Raw genomic sequence first — 13,295 nt, 5'->3', positions numbered from 1 at the left:
GGGGTACAAAAGAATGGCAAGTACAGGGTATAGAATCTTTGTTTAGAGCTTTCATGATCCCAGAACAAATTATATTTTTAAATGACACTGTTCAACAAACTACCTGTCTTGGCCTAGCCAAAATCAAAGACTTAAATAAACCGTCTATTCCAAAACCAACAATGAACAGCAATAGCTCTACAGATGAAGAGATAGACGTAAATTATGTATTAAACCAAAACAGAACACATCCTGATTGGAAAAGGTGGTTGATCTGGCCCACAGATACTAATAACTGTCAAGACAGATTCCTGAACAAAACACAGGGGTTCAAAATGACCAGGCCAGACCCTAGATATTCCCAAAGACAACACCCAGGAATAATAACCACCTACAGTGTGGGCAAATTATGCCTTCAATGGCTACAAACTTCCACACTGGCAGAAATTAAGCTACACCTAACTTTACTTACTGATGGTGCTGACTTGCGTGATTTCATTATGGGACCGCACAAACAGCGTCAGAAACGTTTCATAGCAGCCTCTGTATATGCAGCATACAACGAGGCCTGGAAGGTGACTCAAATTGAGACAGCAGAAAGAATACGGGAAATTGACCGTATTAATTTGGAAAAATCACTTTCTGTAGTGGACAATGGGTTAATGACTCTGTCCTCCAGAATTTTTTCTCTGGACAGCATTGTGTCTTCAGCAATCGACATAATATCGCAAGACTTACTGTTGTTACAACACGGTCAGTCTCAATTGCGTTCTATTGTACAGCTAGGCTGGACGTTACAAAATCTTCGTTCAGGCTATGTGCCTTGGCGTTTAATCAACACAACGTCACTATTCAATATCTTTAACCTTACTGATAAACAAATCAGTATGGCACAAAAGGGTGCTGATTATACAATCCTGAGCATTGAGAAACTCGAGAGATTACCAGTGACAATGTCAGAACGACCTGTCAGTGAATGGATAATACATGGGATAATTAATATTCCAATATCTACCTTCAGGTTTCAATACTGCCAAAAATATATACAGGCTGGCATGTACGAAAAATTGGGAAAAGGGTACATTAAAACAACATGGAACTTGCCCTATTCACATGCATGTGTCAGTAATAAAGGACAGAAAGTGTTTCTTAGTGGCAATAATTGTGCGATGTCACTAAGCGGTACACTTCTGTGTAATGGAATTAGTTTGCATGGAGCCTGTGAAGGGAACTCAAATAACCTTTCATGTCACCAGCTAGGCGCACCTGCAACAGAGATAGAACCATTCTTTCAAAGACTCTATAATGGGAGTTACGTTCTAATTGTGGACCGCAGATGCTGTAGTCTTATGCCCGGGACTCCTTATCTCGTAACTACGACTGCGAAGGTCAAGTGCTGTGGACGCTTATTGTTCCCCAGCTCCCTTCCAGACAGGGAGGCAAGGGCATGGCCCAACTTGAAAATTACTTCTATTCGAATAGATACTTTAAGCAGAATGAAAACAGTGCTTCTTCAGACGCCGACCAGGCTCACGTCATCAAAAGAAACGTATGATCTCCTAGTCGCAAGGACGACTGCAGAGATTCACTCATTGTTATCAACTAATTCCCCCATACATTTCGCAGAAATCCTGAATGAAATCTTAAATTTTTCTGATACCAGTGGAGTCTCAAAAGTATTTAAGACAGTATTTTCGATGGCATTAACACCATTCAAAGCCATACTGGGTATTTTTCCAGATTTCGTCCATTCGATTTTTGGCGGACTTCCCCTCATTTTGGGACTATTTGCAGGAATCCTATTCCTAGTCCTTATATTTCGTTATGGCAAACCATGTCACAGACAAAACACCTGCGACAAGGGAAGAAACAATCCTAGCCATTGGATACTGGGACCGGATATCAAAAATCCTGGGACTATCCCGGCTTAGAGACCTGAACATGACTTGCTTTCTTTCATTTCGACCAATGTGGCAACGATGTGTTTTACCTGTATTAAGGTGCTTGCTATGCGGAGAAGAATGCGTGTTAGACACCTGTCTGACGCTACAATCAGATGCGCCAATGGATGCAGAAACATTGTTGAGTCCAATAAAGGCTCATGCTTTGTGCTGCCCTCAACGGCTACCAATCCTGATGACGGCATTCGTGGAAGCTTCACCACTACGATTAAGGGGTAGTGAAGTTCAAGATGAAAGCAGCATTGATCAGGTACGACCTTCTGTCAGCAATTCTAATCAAAACGTCAATGGAGACAATCATGCGCACAAATGCATGGTTACATCCTTTTCCGAGTTAGTGGAACTCTCCCAGGAAGCTGTTGACAGCTTTTTCGACAGTCTAAATGATATGATGTTCTCACCAGAGCAGAAATAGAGACTTTTGAGCAAGCTCGCACACGGCGTTCCCTGAATTTGGCCTTCAACTAGAATAGCAAAATACCATGAACCATTTTCCCTCCAGTTCACGGACAGCAATTTTTTTCAGCAGCCCCAAAATATTTTTACGAATTTTTCGGGACACTTATTTTCTGCTTAAAGTAAGAACTATTCTTAGAGAACTAAAATTTCTATTTTTAGATACTTTATAGACATTAGCTGCCCGCTGGTATGTTCATAATTATTTTATTCTGTGATGGAATGGTCTCGAACCTTTTTTCTGTATTAAGAGCCATTTCATGTGTAAATTATCGTATACAAATTAGTGACAATGTATAGATATGCGTGATTACTTTAGCATTATTCTACAGCTTGAGTGCATATATTACATGTGACTGTTTTTTCCGTATATTTGATAATTTCAAAATGCATTTATGTATTTTGGGGTGGTAAGGTATACACGATACTCTACAGTATGTTTTACTATGCATAGATTCGTAAATATGTCCATAGTTAGCGTGGAGTGGGTGTGATGTATTCCTATAGGTTCTGTATCGATCCCCCTATTCCTGACCCTATTCTGGTTAACAAGTTAACTAGCAGCCATCCCATGAGGCAGAAAACCCCCATGATGCAGGAACCGTTATCTGATTAAGCCACACTACGGCACAGGAACGTGTTATCTGATTAGGTCATAACGCTTGCCATCTAATTAGACAAGCGATATTCCTCCAGCCCCTGATAAGGCATACGGAGTTCTCAAAACAAATCAAACCTATGACAGACCTGGGAAAAACCCTGCGGCCATTGTTTTGATTTCACTGAGAACTTCAGCAAAAGAATGTGCTAACGACCAGGTCGTATGACATCCTTATTGACGTATCTATGTCCATCCTTACGTCAATCTCGGCACCTTAAAGGTATAAATATTACCGATATTGCCCTATGCAAACACACGCGGTGGTGACGAGATCGGAGCAGCCAGACTTGCCGAAGCCCAGAGCAGAGCAGACCCCGCTGGCGCAGCCCCGCCTTCCTGACGCGCTGAGAACGAGACGCTCCTTTCTCCTGCCGAGAAATCCAGCTCCGGCGCTTCCGGGTAGCCCTCGCAGGCAGCCTGGAATATCGAGACCAGAGACGAGAGATACCATCCCTCATTCATCCTAGACTCCAGGTACAGAACTGAATAACCCCTCACAGAGAATTCTTGAGTCAGTCACTTGGCAAAACAAACTTAACTTAAACTGCTACTTTTTACTCCCGCCCACGTATTAGGCTTAGGTCAGGTACATCTGGGGTAGGCGTAGTTAGAAACACCAGTTGAGTACGATTAGTCAAATGTATATGTATATGTGTATGTATCTATTTTATCCATTTTAAACCATCATATGGCTTAGAAACCATATCAATGTTTTTACAGTATTATTTTATACTTCTGCTTTTAATGTATGCATTTTACTTAACCATAAGTATTGCAATAATATTGATCCATTTCTCTTGTATGAGAAAAGAGACTGATCAATAAATAACATCTTTTATTGAACACGCCCGTCTCTTCCTTTTCTCTACAATCTGGTGAGACTAAGAATGCACGTACTGACTGAGTAAAATAAGTCGTCTTTTGTTTTCACACGACTCTAGAGATACACTCTTGATTAGGGGAGAGCAAAGTTGTCATGTTCTATGGTTGTCAGAAACTAAATCCCTTCTTGTCTATCCTGGGAGGTTCAACTCCTCCTTGCCTAGTCGAGAAAGTTTCTAGTGAACTCTGAGCTAGCTGGCAAACCCAAAACTTTAAGTCTAATATCGACAGTAGTAGACCTAGTTAACGTCTGGTCTAGGCCTATACTATTGAAGGTATTATTCCAATGCGCAGAGCCTATTGGGATAATAGGAACTACACTACAAAAGCACAGGTACGGGACTAGCCATATCCAGTGGAATGGTGGAAAACACCTTGTCCAGGGTATGGCCCTTATTGTGTGTTGGTACAGATAGGTGGGGGATAAGGCCCAAAGGGGCGGTAACGTCATTGATTTTAATTGTATCCCCATCCAACCCGACATCCATATGAATGTTGAAGTCCCCTAGCACAATACAATGCTTTGTTTTAAGACATAGTGATGCAACTAATACCTGCAGCTCCTCAAAAAAAGACCCCAGCTGGCCAGGTGGTCTATAGACCAAGAGCCCGGAAAAAGAATGATGAGGAGATAGAGCTATTGAGAAAGCCAAGGATTCACAGCCAGAGATGGGCTCCATAGGGATAACCACACAAGTGGCAGATCTTCGTACCACAATCGCCACCCCTCCACCCCTCCCAATTTGTCTATCATATCTAAAAATCGCATATTCAGGAGGGATAGCAGTCGAAATATCAGGGTTAGAGAGATCTCCTAACCATGTTTCAGTAAGCATTAGGCAGACAGGTTTTTCGACCGTTAGCAGCTCGAAAATATCAAGACCATGCTTGCTTAGAGACCGAGTGTTGAGTAGGAGACATCGATAGTTCACATTTGTCTTAGTGCAGGGGAGCCCAGGTCCCAAACGATTACCTGGTAGCCACGCACATCCCTGACAGCGTCTTTTTCCTCGACAGCGACCGGGAAAGACCACATGACAAGCTTCCTTACTGCGTCTCAACAGATGAAGATCGAAGGACGTATAACACAGCCTGGGTCCAGCCCTTCCCGCCGCCCCGTCCGCCTCCGAGACGCGGACGAGCGCAGACGGGCTAGACTCTTGCGCGACTCCGGCGCGGCATTGGCGCGTTCGCTAGGTTGTACTTTGACTAGGTGAATCATGTGTGGTTTAATCATTTTATTGACATTTTCATACTTAAGTTTAACTTACGTCTAGGAAATGTTTTGAATAGACTGTACACACATGGTGCTTTTTAACACAAGGGTGCGTCGGCCAACGGCCGTCTCTTGCACTACCTCGGTAGTGCTGCGCACGTCCGTTTGCCGACGCGGCCCCGCCCGCGCAATAGAACGCCCGCACCGCTGCGTATTTTGCGCAACGGTTAACAGGTTAAAGGTTTAAGTCTGTGTCTTGTATTTATATTAGTGTACTGAATTGTTTCCTATTTTGCATCTTTTCAGAAATAGCTCAAGTTATCGCATCATATACAGCAACAGGCCCGGAACAATTAACATTGGCTCCTGGTCAATTGATTCTCATCCGAAAGAAAAATCCTGGTGGATGGTGGGAAGGAGAGCTACAGGTGGGTTTTTTTTTGTTCATTTTTCGGTGTTTGTTGGTTTCATGCTTGTGCAATTCATTATGGGTACACCCAACCCCAAGTTCTTTACACCCCTTACTTGGGTGTTCTCTGTAACAAAACCGTATGGTCAAGAGGTATTTAATTTTTTTCCACTCATCTAATGTCTCCCATATGTGGCATAAAGGTGGGAAGGATGCCTTCTGTACATTATTGCTTAAAATAAATTCAAAAACCTCTAAGAGATCTCAAATTCCTTTTTAGGTTATGCTAACTAGTTTTAAATCTCTCCGCTTGGCCAAAATCTTGTGATTTTCAGTAAAAACTTCGTCCTTGTTCCTCAACTTGGGAAAACATAAAATGTGTAACTATATGCAGTGTAAACATCAACCTATGCAGTGTGCTATTGCAAAGAAGCAATTAAGTTAGGCACCCAAGCTGCACAAGCAAAATAAATAAATGAGACGCTTCAGTTTCACCCACCTTCTCCATCACATCAAGATTTCTGTAATTTGGTTTTAGAAGGACACGCACACATACTCCTGTCACAATAAAATATTTTCATTAGAACTCTTGGTTCCTCGTTGGTGCTAGATCAGGTGGAGAAAATACCAATATGAAAGAATAAGAGATATTTGAAAATAAATGTACAGGAGCAAAATCTAGAGACAAGGAATGGGTGAGACTCCCTCCCCTCTGTTCCTTTAATGAATAACTGTGCATTGCGACTGCTTTTAATATCCATTAAGTATCTATTGCAAGAGCTGACTAGTTGATATCGCATCTGAATATTTAAAGTATGAGGCAAAAAAAAAAATCATCCACTGGATCCCACTTGATTACGTGTGGCATACCCTTCTTCTGCTTAATGGTTAACCTTCTTCAATCTTCTTCCACTTTACTTTCCATCAGCCACTGGTTGCTCTGGTGACCTTGAAACCATCACTTCAATCTGTTTGTGCTCATAGAGCTGAAGAACAATATTAGGTTTAAATATACCATCCAAGTAAGCCATAATATGTGTATTTGTCAAGCAGACCTTGGGAGATATTGGCGCTAAATAACAAATATTTTTTGTTACTGAACTCAGTGGTACTCAAAAGGATGAAAAGCACAGTGGACCACTAGTGATTTGATCTTGTAGCCATGTGGTCGATTAGAGACTTATGGAGTGTTTGCATTAGTCCACTGAACCACTAGAAGCGCCATGACTTTGAAGAATTTGAGAAACAAGTCGACCTTCAGTATATTCTTTGGATCACCTCCTTAAATCTGTCATGGTTTGCAGATGGGTAACACTTGCCTATTATCAAATGCAACTATTTGACACTAAACATATAGCTAAAATACTTTCAGGCCTGCTAGAATTGGAAACTATAACAGTAGCAGTGGAAGAACTAACTGAACTCTTTATCATAACCAGATACGAGTATCAAACCTTTATGCCTTGTATCTGTGCCTTTATTCTTCATATAATCTTTAAAGACAGAAGAACGATAACCATCAGTTGGCACAACTCCCATGATTTTGCAGGGTCGTACAGTATATATATATATATATTTTTATATATCTTTTTATTGGAACTTTTAACAACATGAACAAAAAGAAATAATCAAGGCAGTACAATCAATCGAATGGTGGTGCGTCCTGCGGGGAGGAAAGCATAAGATCATGATACAATCAATGACATTGCAGGATGGGAGGATTGAGGGATACAGCAAGTCCTGAGAGAATCAAAGCAACATGATAGCAGGAATGTCTGGTCAAGGGGAGGGAGGATCCGCCACCAAGTGTGTGAAGGGGGGTGTACATATATCTCCCCGGTAGGAATTCCATTGACCCCAAATCTTACCCCACTTGCGGGGCCTGCCACGGGCCACATACACAGTCTTTTCCCTGAACATACACCAATCCATATTCTCCTTCCATGCCAGAACTGTGGGTGGCCTATGGGAGCCCCACAACTGGGCGATATCCCTCTTGGCAATCATGTTGCCATGGGTCACCCACCGAGTCTGTGACAAATCATAGTCATTCGGTTCCCACACATTCAACAAGCATCGTCTAGCTTCAGGCAACAACGCAACATCCGTGCCCTCTTCCATTACAGCATGCAATCGATTCCAGAAACGAACAACCGCCGGGCATTCCCAGAGTATGTGAAGAAAGGTGCCCAGAAGGCCACAACCACGCCTGCACAGCCCATCCGATGCATAACCCATACTGACCAAGCGCGGACCAGTAACATAGATCCTGTGGAGGATCTTAAGCTGCACAAACCTAAGGCGGGCCGGAATTGCGACCTCTTTCGGCGAGGATATGGCCCTCTGCCAGTCTTCGTCATCTAACTCCTAACCATCGCCAGTCCAAGCTTCCCTGAGTCGCTGTAAAAGGTCAGTCCTATCGTTTATCAACTTTTTATAAATAAGCAATATCCTACTGTCGGGAACGTGCCCATCAAGCACCCGATCCTCAAGTGGTGACGCCTCCGGAACAGTAGTACCCGGAGGGAAAACCGCCATCAGCGCGTGCGGAACTGAGCATATCTAAAAAGCTCCCTGTCACTCAGGTCATACTCCAATCTCAACTCGTCGAAGGTTTTAACCCTACCCTTAGTCCACACATCATTCACCCTGCATATACCAATCACGTCCCATCTATCAAAGCCTTTCGTCTGCCATAGGGAGCCCAGCCTCTCGGAAGCATAAAGCGGAGTAGCGCGTGTAAGTCTATTCTTCCATCCCATGGCATCATTCGCACAATGCCACACTTGTACCACTATCTTGGTAGGGCCAGTGAGCAGCTTCCCTGCAGATTTCGTGTAAAGCGCCCTATTGTAGTCACCACCAGGCAGCAACCATCTATCCATTTCGAACGCGGGATCATACGTGCCGTGATTAATCGCCCCCAGTTGGGAGGCCCAGTAGTAGCGCTTAATATCCGGGAGAGCAATTCCACCATCATACCAAGGAAGTGTCAACTTGGCAAGTGCTATGCGAGACCGTCCACCCCATATCAGTTGTCGCTGCAAGCTTTCAATCTCCCGAAAATAGCTGGCCGGGATGGTATCGCAAGTATTTTGTAGGGCATATAAAAATCGGGGCAATGACATCATCTTAAATAGAGCCGCACGCCCGAGCGGGGACAACGGAAGCCTACGCCATGCCACAACATCGGATCGCAAGCGCTGAAGTGGGGGCAGCAGGTTACGTTCATAGCGAACCACAGGATCCAAGGTGATAAACACCCCCAAATATTTGAAGCCCGCGTGTACCACCCGTATTGGGCACCCACACGGCAAGAGAGGAGGATCCCCCGAGAGAACGTACACGCAGGACTTGGACCAATTGATCACAAGACCAGAGTTTTTACAGAAGGAAGTCAAGACATCGAATAGCACCACCAGCGACTTCTGAGGCGACGTGAGATATAACAGGATGTCATCAGCGTAAAGTGATATCCGGTCCTCGAAATCAGGGGTCCAGCGTATCCCCTTCATTGATGGCTCCCAGCGCAGCCAAGCCGCTAAAGGTTCCAAAGCAAGAGCAAAAAGAAGCGGAGACAACGGACATCCCTGGAGAGTACCCCTTCTGAGAGAAAATAAGCCAGAAACACGACAGTTAACAACCACCTGAGCCAAGGGGTCTTGATATATTAGTTTCACCCAACTGATGAAAACTGGGCCAAAACCAAACTTGGCAAGGACAGCCCAGAGATATGGCCATTCCAGCGTATCAAACGCCATTGTGGCGTCCAAAGAAGCCAAAATGGCCAATTTACGCAGCGAAGACGCTCTCGCAAGGGCGCCATGTAGACGCCGAAGGTTCAGCGCCGTGTTCCGGTGCGGAATAAACCCGGACTGATCCGGATGGATCAGGTCGCAGACGACAGAGATCAAACGATTCGCGAGCACTTTTGCGAGGATCTTAGGCTCAGCGTTTAAAAGCGAGATGGGCCTGTATGACGCGCACCAATCTCGCGGCTTCCCTTCCTTGTGAATCACGACGATAGACGCAAGCCTCTGATCAGATGGAAGGGTACCCGCGTCAAGCGATTCTAAAAACATCAAGCGAAGATGTGGTGCTATTTTGTCTGGGCGCAGCTTATAGAGTTCGATGCGGAGACAATTCGGACCCGTGGCCTTTCCCGATCTCACAGAGCGGATTGCGGTCGCGACCTCCTCAACAGAGAGTGTCGCGTCCATCAGTTCCCTATCCAGATCCGACAAGCAGGGCAAAGCAATGTCTCTCAGAAGCAAATGCGAATCCTGTTCCGGTCTGTCCGATACGGGGAAGTACACGGTTTGAAAATACTCAGAAAAACACTCCACAATCTCAACCGGGTCAGTCACTCTCACTCCATCCGGCCTAACAATCAAAGGAACGACACGACTAGCCCTCTCCTTCTTGTCCAACGAAGCTATCAACTTTCCGGCCTTATCACCCACATCATACAAGCGGCCTTGCTGCTCTCTACTCATCTCCTTGGCGGCATCAGTGACCAATGCTCTATAGTCAGTTTGTTTGAGGCGAAGAAGGTGTAACCTGTCCTGGGTAACATCAGATTCTAGCTCTCTTTCTATGTCTGATATCTCAGTTTCAAGTCGGACCACTGCCTCGCATTTACGTTTCTTAGCGTTATGAATTAACGATAAGGCCTGGCCACGGACGACCGCCTTATAGGCTTCCCATAGCGAGACAGACGATGACACAGACCCCACATTCTCCAAAAAATAATGGTAGAGTGATTTGATCAGTTCCATACGGATCTTAGGGTCACGGAGATACCAAGGGTTGACCAGGGCTACCCGGCCCTCAGTTCCCGGACCTGTTTCCATTACAAGCCATAAGGGGGAGTGATCTGAAATACCCCCAGCCAAATGTCTGATCTCCTTATCAAGAGGGGCCTGTATTGCGGGCATCAGGATATAGTCAAGTCTGGAAAGACTACCGTGTGCACCAGAGTGGAAGGTGTATTGTAATTGTCCAGGGTGCAGCAGCCGCCAGCAGTCTATTAGACCCAGAGTGTCAAGGAAGCCACCCAGCCAGGACTGTGACCTCCCAAGATCCCTGGGTGGGTAGCGATCGACATGTCCGGAGACCACAGAGTTAAAATCGCCACCCACCACAAAGATGCCTTCCGGGAGCCCCAGTATCACCCTCCCCAGGTCAGTAAAGGTCGTAGTTTGGAGGCCAGGCGGGACATAAACGGAAAGCAAAGTGACGACCTTTCCCTCCCACCGTCCCGTAATGGCAGCATATCTCCCCCTGTCGTCAAGGATGACAGCATCGATCTCAAGGGGGAGGGAAACTCTAACCAAGACACCCACCCCCCTGGTGCCAGTGGTAAAGCCGGAGTGTGCCAGTAGACGGTAGCCCCTACGGTTCATAGCCTGGCATGTGTTGCCCATCAGATGTGTTTCCTGCAACAGCACAACATCAGGGGAAAGACGTCTCAAGAGTTGTAAAACCACGCCCCGTTTTATCCTGTCCCCCAACCCGTTAACATTCCAACACAGCAATTTTAGCCCCCTACCCCCATCCCAAACGTAGTCGCAGCAGCCAAGTCCAAATGTCCATCAATATAGTGTCTTGAAGGGAAGAAAACAAGAACTCCCCTCCACCCCCAAACCTTCCCAATAAACAGAACCCCCCACCCTGCACCCCTGCGTTAGACTCAAATGCCCCCCCAACTTGCAGTGTGCCTGTCGCCCTAGCAAATAACTAATCTACGAATCTAATCTACGAAAAGAAACCCCAGAGGAGGTAGAGACTCACTCCCCCCGCCACCCCTGGAGGGGATCCGCAAACCATGCCGAAAGATCTATGTGTAGTCCAGCGAACCAAGTCACATTACTATTCCTGGTCCATCAGTCCACCCTCGGCTCCACCAGAATGTTCAGGGTGTTCCTGCTGCCTGGGCAGCGTGTCGAGCCAGTCACTGGCAGCCTACGGGCGATCGAAGAAGAATGTCCGATCCCCATGTTCCACACGCAGTCGGGCTGGAAATAACATCGCGTATTTCATGTCCCTGTCTCTTAATCGTCTCTTCACTCCTTGAAACCCCATTCTTTGCTTCTGTACCAGCTGAGTGAAGTCGGGATAAAAACTCACCGTCGTGTTCTCAAATTTCGTGGGGCCACCCAAACGCGATGCCTGCAGGATAGCATCCCGATCACGGAAATGAAATATCCTGGCGATGATGGGCCGCGGGGTAGCACCCAGCTTAGGTTTACCACCCGGCACTCTGTGAGCCCGCTCCACTGCAAAGAATTTACTCAGGCCTTTGGGTGCAAGATGGTTGACGATGAGGTCCACTACAATAAGATCGACATTTAAGTTGTCTGAATTCTCAGGGACACCCACAATACGAACGTTGTTCCGCCTAGAACGACTTTCAAAATCTTCCAAGCGACGGGAGAAGGAGTCATTAGAGGACTGTAGATCGCGGACCTCCGTTTGTAGATCGGAGACATCCGCCGTGAGGCTGGAAGTCCTCAAGTCCAGGGATTTGACTTTTTCGTTTGTCTTAGCCAAATCCGCCCTGATCAAGGTGACATCGATCGCCACTGTATCCAGTTTTTGCGCCAGGGTTTCATACTACGCACCGATGGAGGCCTGCATACTCGCAATGGCGCCCATGATATCGTGCAGAGTCGGGTCCTCGTCCGCCGGAAGGTCATCTCCCTTGTCCGCTGGAGGCTTGCCAGTTCCACTGGGGGACCCCTTGGGATGAGTGTATCGGTCCATGACATTAGATTGTACGGAGCCCCCACGGTGAACAGCCTTGCTCTTCCGCTTGTCAACCTCGGGCTTGCCGGCCATCTTGGACGCTGCGCCACCGAGGGGACCCCGAGATCTGGTGAAAATGGCTACGTCAAAATCACCCACAGACGCTCAACCAAAGGACGGCGTGTTCCAAGTCACACACCGAGCGGTGATATACTATTCCGGTCCTAGAGTGGGACCGGGAAGTGAAGTGATCCGGGAGCGGCGGGGCCAGATCTGCTGCATAAAGGGGTCTGAGCCAAAAGCGAAACCGAAAGCCAAGTCCAGGGTCGAAAGTGGGACCAGGGAAGCCGCTGTTATTCAATTACCATCCAGGGAGTTCACCAACTCGAGCCCGGGGCAGGACCGTGGAGCAGGCCAGGAAAGTTCAAATCTCCATAAAATCGGTTTTCTTGGACCAATTCAAATTTTGAAAGCAGCTATCATATCAGCTGGGTTTCATCTGCGATGGTCCGTAGTCATATCCAGGATTATAGTCAGGATAAGTGCCGGAGGTGGCGAAGGTCCGGGAGCCCTGTGCTCACGCGACCATCTCGGTTGCGCGCGAAGCTCCTCCTTGGGTCGTACAGTATTGAAGCTAACGTTGACTTGTCTGTAAATCATTTTTTTATTTTTATTAAACCGTGTTGAGAAAGGCAAATGCGTTTTTAGGTTGACAGTTCGAGACCTGCTGTATAAACTTAGTAGGCTTACATCCCGCTGATTGATTTTTTTATTTGTTACATGTATTTTCCTTTCAAAGTGCTTTCTTGCTAGTGGTGAATTCTGTCTTTTGTTTCATCCCACAGAGCACCAATCATGTACTGTATCTTTACACTTTGGTTCTTTGTGTTCGTTTTGTGGGACTATTATTTTCTTTGTTTCCTGCTCATGTTACTGTTTGCCTGTATGCCTGCAACATTCATCCATCCCACATCCTCCCATGCC

General features: G+C 46.1%; 1 protein-coding gene across 10 annotated transcripts in view; it reads left to right on the top strand.

Moving 5' to 3' along the window:
• Window positions 1-13,295, top strand: part of ITSN1 (intersectin 1) — a 1,522,922-nt gene that overhangs the window by 1,102,829 nt on the left and 406,798 nt on the right. For all 10 annotated transcript variants that reach the window (XM_078656938.1, XM_078656936.1, XM_078656937.1 and 7 more), the window contains one exon: window positions 5,462-5,583. In XM_078656938.1, the coding sequence (XP_078513064.1) occupies window positions 5,462-5,583 (122 nt within the window). The remainder of the gene's footprint in view (window positions 1-5,461; window positions 5,584-13,295) is intronic.

Source organism: Lissotriton helveticus, chromosome 8 (genome assembly GCF_964261635.1).
Source record: "Lissotriton helveticus chromosome 8, aLisHel1.1, whole genome shotgun sequence".
Lineage (NCBI taxonomy): Eukaryota > Metazoa > Chordata > Amphibia > Caudata > Salamandridae > Lissotriton > Lissotriton helveticus.
The sequence above is the reverse complement of the archived record's forward strand: the minus strand, read 5'-3'. Positions and strand labels throughout refer to the sequence as shown.